At 31.0% G+C, this 11,785-nt stretch overlaps 1 protein-coding gene across 1 annotated transcript; it reads right to left on the minus strand.

Moving 5' to 3' along the window:
* Positions 1-1,846: 1,846 nt before the first annotated feature.
* On the minus strand, positions 1,847-4,944 carry LOC122579591 (disease resistance protein Roq1-like). Its single transcript, XM_043751779.1, has 3 exons — positions 4,340-4,944; positions 2,902-4,240; positions 1,847-2,184 (listed from the first exon to the last, which is right to left on the minus strand). The coding sequence occupies exons 1-3, from the start codon at positions 4,927-4,929 to the stop codon at positions 1,924-1,926; spliced, it is 2,190 nt and encodes a 729-aa protein (XP_043607714.1). The 5' UTR covers positions 4,930-4,944; the 3' UTR covers positions 1,847-1,923.
* Positions 4,945-11,785: the final 6,841 nt, after the last annotated feature.

Consider the following 11,785-nt stretch of genomic DNA (forward strand, 5'->3'; position numbering starts at 1 on the left):
CGGAAGATGATAAAAGGTCGATGAGAGTGTATAATGATTAGAGAGAATGAGAAAAAGAGGATATATAAAGTAACTATGTTTAAATAGGGGTATTTTTTTTTAAGGGGGGGGGGGTTATGCTTAATTTCTTAATCTTATTCTCTTTATAATGGAATTATAGAGTACCTTTTTTAATTATGTATTTTTGTTGGTTGTAATGTAATGTTGTTTGTTAATTTTATAAAATAAAAGTTTTATTAATTTTTTGGTTAAAATAAAATATAATAAAAATATTTTGGAAGAGGTGAGGAAGAGATTTCAAAAAAAGTTGAGAAAGAGATCCAGAAAGAAGTTTGGGAGGATGAATGCGTTGTCCTAGTTTCCTCCGATTCATTTGATTCTTCTTGGAAATGGGTCTAGCCCAAACCAACTAATAAAGATGACTTATCATTTGTATACTAAAGATCAATGGAAAAGTCGATCGCAATTGATGCATAATCCCACTAATTGGAGGTTCATCTCAATGACGTAAACGAAACATACCACACCCATGTAACTTATCATCATCAGCAGTTTAACACTCACATGAAAAATCCCACATGTCTATGTGCACCACATCCTGCCTTAATATATGTTATCTTTACAGAACCAATCTGGTTTTTGTCCTTGAAAATAGAGTAGAATAAGAATCGAGTATTTTCTTTTTAAAAATATGATTGCTTTGAAGAACTAGCCCTTGAATTTTAAGTTGGATAACTCATCGGTATTTCTCCATCTTTCAGTTTGAATCCAATAAGGTAAACTTTCTTAACAAACGTACGTGGCAAGTAAGGAGTATTAGGCTATCAATTACTTGATTTTCGAATAGTACTTTAAGTCGAATTTAAGCTCCTCGGTTTAGGAAACATTTTTCATCAGTTGATTTTTTTGGATTCTTCTAAACTTGGGTGGAACTAGCTACTTTAAAACTTTAGGGTAAAAGGAGTTTAATCATTTTATCCTCTTAGGCCTGTGCTTATAGTATCTTCTCCGGTGCGTTCTTGAAGGCTTGGATGCTAGACGCTAACAATAACGAGTGTCCTCCGCCGTGCGTCCTTCATCAACTTCTCCCACAAGAATTAGTTTGGACGCTCAAATGTGGGGCCTTGGAATATTAGATGCCGATAAATTAAAAAAAAATAACCTTTCTCTCTGATTGTCAAATGGGGTTTATTTTACATTCATTCAAAGAACCAACCATCCATCTTTTGCATATATACTATCTTTTATATATATATATAAAGAAAAAAACCATTCATTTACAATATATGTTGTATATTTTTCTTGTTTTGTTTTTCAAAAGTGATATTTCATTTTACCCCTCTAACTTTTATAAAAATTATATTTATTAGATATATTTTGTTTAAAACATTAATTTTAAAAGTTATTATTATTAAAGTTCATTTGTTATTATTTAATATTAATGAAATGTTATTATTATTATTATTATTATTATTATTATTATTAAAAGTGTTTACTTAGTTATGTGTTTAAATAACAAAAAAACTTAATAAATTATTTGATGATGTGGCAAAGAAGTCTTGAAGAAGCTTGCTTATAGGCAGGGTGACGTGGCAGTCAGGACTCCCTAAGACTCCTTTTGTTATAAGCACAGGTCTTGGCTTTTAACTTTTAAGACATGCAATTTGTTATCTATATATGTCTTTAACATTGAACAATCTTTTCACGTTTGAACTTTAGCAAAATAAGATTAGTACAATATCTTCCGACTAATGAATGGTCGGAGAACTTCTATACCAACATTATCATTTTAATGCAACTTTACCAAGTTGTCCGCGGTTTGCTTTGATACCATGTAAGATTCAGATTTCTTAGCACATTAATAGTGGTAGGAAGTTGTATTTATATAAGTAATATTACAAAGGAGTTATATGAGAAATAGAATTACCAAGATGACATTTCTACTTCTAAATTAGACACTTGTTTGTCATTGCGAACTTTGTAAGTTTCACAATGACCTAAATATACGTACACGGTACTTGAAGGGTCTCCACGTGATCTACGAACGCAGTATAGGAGTACCATTCGTTGAAGATATGGGAGTCCTGTACAATCAGGTCTCTTTACTAGTGATCCCGCAAATTTTTCTTTAAATATCTCTAGCGCTGGGGCATATGAGGGACGGATCTCTTGCAAACATGGTTCCTGCTCAGAGAATATGAATATAAGATACGAGTTTAAACATTTTATTACATTGCATACATCTCATACACATATCTTGTGCTCCATGCTTCAAGTGTGTCGTATTCATTAAACAGGAGATAGTGGTTAAACAAGAAACTTTTCTAGTTTATCAGTAGATAAATATGCACAGAAACAAAGTAATGTTTAATATAGTGAATATAAGAAATGAACATTTTAAGGTTATAAACCACTTAGTTAAAAACAATAAAGGTAACAAATGTTTTATAATGTAGTATAAATATAGATATAGATATAGATAATAGGGTTAAGTGCGTCGGAATGCAGTTAACTAATCCCAAAAAGTTATTGTGTGCACGAACTCTAGATTTGTTTTATTGTATTCAGGAAACTTGTTCAGGAGTCTCATAGTAAACAAAAGTAACTGGGTAAAAAGTTAGCCGGTCACCACTTTCACGTTGACTGCTTACGTGACATGCACACAATAACTTTTTGGGATTAGTTTATGCACACAATAAAAATAATGATTTACATATAATAAGTAGAAAACTGCTTCCATGTTTACTATAACCATCTTTTCAAGTTTACTGAATATTATAAAACAACCCCAAAGTTCGTGCACACAATAACTTTTTTTGATTAGTTGGTGCATTCCGGCGCACTTAACCCTAGATAATAACACTTGTATCTATATATATCTAAGAAAACGTTAGGATTTACCTTATCACCCTTCCAAAGTTCTATTTGCAAGGTGAAACCGAAATGTAGAACAAGTAGCCTCCCAGGTTGAAACGAGTCAGGAAGAAGCTTTAACTCATTTGAAATGAAATTAAGATCATCATTATAGCTGTCCACATGCCAAGTAATCACTTCAAGGAATCGCAGTATCTTAATGTTTGAAATAAGGGTAGGGAATATCTTTGTTGGAGCATTATCATATCTGAGGGCTACTTCAATTTCCAAAGGATCATTTTGATATTGGATGGCTTCAATCACTTGAGATCGCCAAACTCTGTTAACTTTTTCAGGTTTGCTGAGATGTTGTCCTATAACAATGTGGTGTCCCATTTCTTGAACCAGATCGTGCATATCAAGAAATCCCTCTGAAGAAATACGTATCAATGCCTTCTGTATCAAAACCTTTATCCCAATGTGAGGGTGAAACCCGCAAGCGTCGAGTATACTCATCACATTTTCTTTGTTGCACCTTCTTAAGAAACATGCAATATTTAAGAAAATTTGTTTCTCATCATGCTCAAGACCATCATAACTTATTTTAAGTTGATCTGTGACCTTACGATTCGGTATTTCTCTTAACTTATCCAAGGTACTAATCCACTCATTCTTGTCTTTGCCATAGAGAGAAGAACCTATAATCTTAAGTGCTAAAGGGAGCCCATTAACATAAGAAATCACATGAAGAGAAAGTTTTTCATAATCTTGTACAGGGTTATTCTCTTGGTATGCATGTCTTTTAAAGAGCCGAATAGCTTCGTCAACTGATAATAAACTGACACGACACACCTCGTCTACCCTGTGAGTTGTTAGTAAATGCTCATCTCTAGTTGTGACTATTATTCTGCTCCCCTCACCAAACCAATCATTTGATCCTGCTAATGCCTCCAATTGCTCAAGGTCATCAACATCGTCAAGAACAATCAACACCTTCCTACGAGATAACATACTTCTAATCTTGAATCTTCCTTCTAAAACACTCCCAACCGTCAAGTCTTTTTTCAAAACTTCTGACAGAACCTTTTCCTGCTGCTTTTGTAAGCCATATTTCGCTGAATTTTCCCGAATATTCTCAATGAAGCAATGACCTTGAAAAAGGTCACGGATTTTCATATAAACGAAAAAGGCAAGAGTGGTCTTTCCACCACCCCCAACTCCCCATATCCCGATCATTCGCACACCATGTAACCCAATTTTCAATTTTGATTCAATATAGTTAAAGCGTAGCCCCATTCCAACAAGGTTTTCATCAACATTTGAATTCACATATAACAATCTATCTAGAACAGCACCAATAATTATTTTTATGCCAACTGCTTCATGCCTACAGAAAATATTTGTGGATGATTAGCGTATACCCACAATTACAAAAATAAAACAAAAGTTGCATACTTTGTATATATGTGAGGAGAAAAAAATGTACCCGTTGGCAATGTGTTTGAGTTCCCATCCAGCAATATTACTTGCATCAAAGAGTGCTTTTCTCCATGTTTCATTAACTGACTTGTAATTTTTGTTAAAAGCTTTGCCAAATTGCCCATTTTGTTTTCTAACATTAGAGGGATTCACATCATAAAATATGGGGATAACGATTTGGCCTCTCTTCTCCTTGCATTTCATAATGTATGCAAGTTCGTCCAAACACCAAGAAGACTCGGCATAGTTTCTCGAGAACACGATAAGGGCAATTTGCGAGTCTTGGATAGCATTGAACAAGGATGGGCCGATGGAATCGCCCCTTTGAAGTGTTACATCGTCCTTGTAAGTGTGTATTCCTCCATGTTGTTCAAGACTAGAGTAGAGATGATCTACAAAATTTTTGCGAGTATCCTCCCCTCTGAAGCTAAGAAACACATCATATTTCCATGCCCTCGAAGACAAAGATGATGATGATGATGAAGAGGCCATCATAATGGATGTGCATGAAAGCACAATCACAACGATCAATAATATTGTTGAAAGTCTAGCCACAACTGGCGTAACAGCGAGAGCCCCAGTTGCAACTTTTGCCATCAAATAATGTAATATGAATTTTGAAATTTATGATCTGGTTTTGATATAAGGTAGCTTATTATTACAATTAAGAAATCTATTTAAAAGGTATGACCGGTCCAAGGATAAGAATTTAAGTTGCAGATGAAGAATCATGAAACTCTCCTACCTTTTTCCACTTGAGCTTTCAATAGTGGGTGAGCTAAAAAGGATAAAACATGAAATTTCAACGAGCCATTTTTGTACTAATATGAGGTGATGTTGCTTGTGGGGTTATCTTCCTTATCTGGCTTGGCAATTTCTTTCTTTTAATTCTCTTGTCGTGCGTGGGGCTATATCAGCCACTTGTTTCACTGCAAATTGTCTTCGCATGGACTTTGTAGTTATGAATATGTATAATCTTTTGAGAAGTATATATGTGATTCACAATATATGAATTTATATATTTTTTCTTATGAATTTAATGCTCTGTTTTGAAAAAGCAATTCATAGGTTTTTTTTTATGTTTGCCCCATCTTGAACTTTATTTGTTCGTACCGCCCTTAGTCATGGCCAACGGCTTCTCAAATATGTGAATCAAATGACAACTCTACTTGACGTATATGTATTAGATTAACAGTTCATGGAAATCACAAAATACACGAGACGAGAGATGAGTTGACACTAAACAATTGTAAGCAACTTATCTCGCACCTCAATCTGATTTACAGCTCATGGAATACAACTTTGAGGAATCACTACCTGGTATAAGACAAAAAAAAAAAAAAATAACACATGCACACACATTCCGTGGTATATATGCGAAACACACATCTGAAATCTATGACAATTGATACCTAAAGTTAGGGGTGTCAACGTGCCGAGTAGAGTCGGGTATCAGAAATTTTAGGCCCAGCTCGTGTAATAACAACTCGGCTCGACCTTGGCTCGAGCTAAAACAAGTTTTTAAAAAATTCGCGTCTTCTTGCTGGGCCTTTGTTGATTTCAACGCATCCCGAATCACAATTAAGTTCAAGTAGTTCACATATTGTCACTGAACGAAGTTGCCCAAAAAGCTAGGGATACCAACTGGGTTGGGTAACAAGTCTGACTCCTGAAATAAAAGGATGGTTATCGTGTTGACCCACTGATTGTGCGCCATGATATCCATTTTTCAGCTCCATGGTATGTATAGTAACTATTTGTATCAAGATACCACTTCCAAATTGTAAATTACCACAACGGTTCACTTTGTAAATAATCTTGTGGACCAGGATTAATAACATCAAGTAACCAATTAAAGATTTTTATCTTATTTTGTGGATCGGAGGAGCAAAACTTATAGACATAATTTCAGAGGATGAATGTGTCGTTGTAGTTTCCTCAATTTGTTTTAACTTGCAACAGAGTCTAGCCACAAACCAACTAATAGGTGACTCGCCACTTGTATACTTATAACATAAATCTGGAAGGTCAACAGAAAAGTCAACTGCAGTGGATGTATGACCCAAACAAACGGTGCATCTTGATGATCCAATCCAACCCATGTAAGTTATCATTATTAACACTCACCTGCTTTCAAAACACTTGTAAGTTGGATAACTTACTGATCTCACAGGGTAATAAATAATAGTACAATGACGTTACATGAGAAATAAATATCACAGCAAATACAAAGTTTGTTCTAGTCTAGACAGTAGCTGGTTACAAACCTTGTAAGCTTCACAATGACCCGCATATAGGTAAAATCTATTCCACGCTGTTATGATGTGCCAACTTTTGAAGATTTTGGAGTCCGATACAACCAGGTATCTTTACTGGTGATTCGGCATATGTGGGAATGAGCTTTTTCAAACACGGTATCTGCTCATGCACTCATAAGTCAGAGAATATGAATATAAGATACCAGGAATAACATTTTAATACGTAACATTCATCTTGTGATCCATGCTTTAATTCAAGTGAGTCTTGAACACTTAACAGGGGATGGTGGCTAATTTAACAAGTAACTTTTCTAAATTACCTATAAATAGATGTGCACGTACCGAAGGAAAGTCGTGTATAACAATTCAGATGCCAAATGATTTTTCCACTTGCTTCGCAAACTTTACGTGTACAATTAATAACACTTTATATATAAACGAGTTCTTTTACCCGCACGATGTGCGGTTATTTAAAAATGTTGTTTTAGTTATATGAATATTTATAATAACTTTTAACAACTATATATTATTTAGGCATGTACATATAAATCTATATTATCATTAAATGGAAATTTTTACATTTATTGAAATAGATAAATTCAAAATATAACTCTTATTATTTATAAAAATCTTTGCATTTATATAAAAACATACGTTATCAAATATTCATATTAACTATCGCATATTATACTTCATGCAATACTAATGAACATAAAATGAAGTTAAAATGTAAATATAATGTAAAATCATAACGATCTTTTATTTTTTGCAAAGTGATATGTGACTTATTAGAATTTCATCACACTCTTTCAAAAAAAATAGTTTCATAAAACTTACTTCATCAAATAATAAAATTTATAAAAGTTGAAAAGTTTTAATTAGATATAGTTAGAAACCAAATTCAAATTATAATTAGATTACAAAGAACAAACTTATGACTCAAATTACGTTGAATTTACCTAGTAATTGATAATAGTTTTTATAAAACGTAAAATCACCACCATGAAAAGGATAAAAAACTATATTACAATGTGATATATAATATTGGTTATATTGGATAGTAAAATTAAGAAATAAATAATTTGAAAACCAAATATTTTCCAATTTTAAAAATAGATTTTAAATTGGTACGGTTTCTATTATGATATAGAATGTGATTTTTTACTTTTATTTTTGTAAGATTTTGTTTATATATAAATTTTATTTTTATTTAATTTAATAATTTTAGATAATATAATTTTATAGATCTATATATTGTAAAAAAATATAGAGATGCCACATAGGATAAAGACCTATATGGCAATTTTTAAAAATAACTTTAAATTGTAGAAGGCTTTAAAATGTTAGGATAACTATTGTTTTAATATATATATATATATATATAGGGGTGAGTGAGAACCACTAAAAAAAAGAACGCAAGAACCAATCTTAGCCCTCCATTCATCAAGATCAGGAAGGACATGTTTGTCATTATTAAAAAAGTTGTCCAGCACTCTGTTTCTTACTCCTCTTATTAAATCAAAAAATATCTAAAATATTAAAAAACTTTTATCTCACAAACCGTACATCGTTAGACGGAAAAAAAACATGGGTAGTCTTGAAATTTCGTTCTCTTTCATTAGAGATGCGATTTGATATACTTTTGACGACTTTTTAAATTTCGGTTTTTTTTCCATCACGTTTATCCTACACATGTCTAAGTACAACCTACACATGTGTAGGAAAGACCTGAACTAGTGAGTTGTATAACCTGCCCATGGGTAAGTACAATCTGCCCATGGGTAAGTACAACCTACACATAGGTAAGTTACTTATAAAGTTCAAAAATAATGAGGACGCATTGTAAAACCGTAAATACTAAACCCTAAAGCTTAATTTCTAATCCAATGGCGAAGCTACTTTCTAAAAACCCAGGAAAATCTAAACCTTAAATGATAAACCCTAAAAACCCAAAACGGATGAAGGTTCCAACTCTAGGGTTTAAGGTTTGATTAGCCTATCGGCTAACCTCGACCTTCAAACCCTAAACCCTAGAGCGGGATGTATTAGGGTAAGTACAACTTACACATGTGTAAGATGAACGTGTTAAAAAAAAACGAAATTTAAAAGGTCGACAAAAGTATAGCGAATCGCATTTCTAATGAAAGAGCACGAAATTCTATGACTACCAATGCTTTTCTTTTCGTCTAACGATTTACGGTTTGTGAGATAAAAGTTTTTTAGTGAATTTAGATAGAATTGTATTAAAGTAAGAGAGAGAAAAAAAAAGAGCTGACGAAAATACCCCTCTAGTGTTGAGTTGGGTTTTTTATTTTTAATATTAATTGTCCATCCATTTTTTTTTAATCTAAGGGTATGGAGTAGTTCTTGGGTTTTTTTTTAAGAGTTCTCAAATAACCCCTCATATATATATATATATATATGGTAAAGTTATTTTGAGAACCCTTTATTTTGCGAGAACTTTTGAAAACTTTTTAAATCAAGTTCAACCGATGATTGTTTTTACATTAAAGTTGTTTTTGATTGTTTTATGATAACTTATGTATAATTTTGAAGTTTATAATTGTGTGGATCATGGATTATCATCCGTTATACTATTATGTGGAGATTTGAATTATTAATCACATGTGCACGAATATTGCTATGATCACATGTATGCAAGCCGATCACATGTAATCATAGCAATATCCGTGCACATGTGATCAAGAATCCAAATCTTCACATAGTTGTATAACGGATGATATATCATGCCTCCACATAATTAAAAACTTTAAAATTACACATAAGTTATTCAGAAAACAATCAAAAAACAATTTTCATGTAAAGAATAATCATCGGTTGTGCTTGATTTGAAAAGTTCTCAAAGGTTCTCGTAAAAAAAAAGTTCTCAAAATAACTTTTCACTATATATATATATATATATAGTGGGATGGGAATATAAGGCTGTCGGGTATCTAAGCTTAGGTGTGGAATACTCACATATTGTTTTTTTAATCCATAAAAATCATGGAGCCCATGCATTTATTCATTAAACAATAAATAATAAAATATTAGTATATGAGGGGCTCCACACCTAAGCTTAGTTGCCAGACAGCCTTATATTCCTTTTTCCCATATATATATATATATATATATATATATTGATACAAGTGTTATTGTACACGTAAAGTTTGCGAAGCAAGTGGAAAAATCATTTGTTATACACGACTTTCCTTCGGTGGACATCTATTTACGATTTGTGAAATAAAACATTTTGAATGATTTGGGTGAATTTTATTATTTAATTGAAGAGAGAGAGAGAGAAACAAAGAATATGTGGTCTAGAATGGTTCTTGAGTTCTTTTTTATTTGTATGTTCTCAAAATAACTCACCCATATATATATATATATATATATAACATGATTAATATATAATAACATTCATTATCGTTACGTCTTACATTCATGTAACGTTTAAACATTAATATAATTATTGTTTATGTTTTATAAAGCATGTACAATTTTACAAGTCCTTTATGCATGAAATGTATAAGTTCTTATAACACATAATAATTTTATCAATTTTCTTTATAAACTCATAAAGATTCCATATTTTAACTTTTGCCTTATATCAAAGTTTTCATTTTTACTTTCTTGACATAAATCTTTTGGATTTTTATCAAACAACTTTCACGCACTTACGATTTGAATTTTAAACATTTAGTTTTAATTATTTTCATCTGTCTTTTTGTTTAAATTACCTTTTAATATATAATAACTTTCATCATCATTATGTCTTACGTTCATATAACATTCAAACCATTAGTATAGTTATTGTTTTTATTTTTTTTAGGGATAACTGCAGAAAATAGAAATGAACTTTACTAGATTTCACAAAATTAACAATATCCTTTGAAAGTTTTACTTTTTAGAAAGCATCTTTTGTTTATTAGCAGAAAAAGTAACATTTTACCTGGTAACCTGCTGACGTGTCAGTTTCATTTTTAACTAACAGAATTAGAAATGAACTTTGTGAATTCACAAAATTAGCAATGTTATTATTTTAATTAATAATAATAATAATAATAAAAGAACTTTTATAAATAGTAATAATAATAATAATACAGTGAATAATTACTAATTAATAATAATAATAATAATAAAAGAACTTTTATAAATAGTAATAATAATAATAATACAGTGAATAATTACTTTCTATTTTCAAAATAAATCTAATAGATAAATTAATATTTGATACTTTAATTAGCATTATATATTTCAGTCATTTAGTTTTCTTGCATTTATCTTTACTTTATTTGTTCAACTGAAATCTGGATCGTCTCACTCAGTTATCAGATCGGTGAAGCTTACGAGTCGTTGTCATTGATATTGAGGTGTTTTCAGATATCCATACAGAATTACATTAAAATTTACTTAAAACTTAATTTAAATATCATTATTATAATGAGTATATTTGTTGTTGTTGTTGTTATTATTATTATTATTATTATTATTATTACTATTACTATTATTATTATTATTATTATTATTATTATTATTATTATTATTATTATTATTATTATTATTATTACAAATATGCAAGCAAAATTACTAATATCCCCAACTAAAAACTTAAATAACAAATATACTCATCATTTTCTTTTAAACACACATGTTTACCCATTTCATCATATAAATTTTATCATGACCATTAAATCCTTTTTTATTAACAAACTTGAATTCAAACATCTCATATTAGCTAGCTAAAATTTTCACCCATACATAGAATCTATCCAAACTCAATCACCACTCCAGTCAATTGCAGATTACCAAGTTACATAATTGATATTCCAAGCTATGTCCCAACCAACCAAAATGATAAAAAAAAAAAAAAGATCAAACTAATTGTTGGAAAAGTTGTCTAGGCATTGGTGGTACCGGCTTGGGTAATTTAATTAGCAACTTAGGTGATTGGGTAATTTGTTCACGGTTGGTGGTATCACGTGAGCACCTTAATCCTTTCATGGTTATCTTTTCAATTCAAATGAATTTGGTCTTAATTGAATGTAATCACATTTGAAGTCAAGTGAATTCAAGGTGGATGATCCTTATTTATATTGCTTGAAGATTCTCTTTACTTTTATATGTTTTGTCTTTTAAATTTACTTTAATTTAATTGTCAAAGTGAGATTTGAAGTAACACCCTTGTTTCCAAA

The sequence above is a fragment of the Erigeron canadensis genome, chromosome 8, assembly GCF_010389155.1.
Source record: "Erigeron canadensis isolate Cc75 chromosome 8, C_canadensis_v1, whole genome shotgun sequence".
Lineage (NCBI taxonomy): Eukaryota > Viridiplantae > Streptophyta > Magnoliopsida > Asterales > Asteraceae > Erigeron > Erigeron canadensis.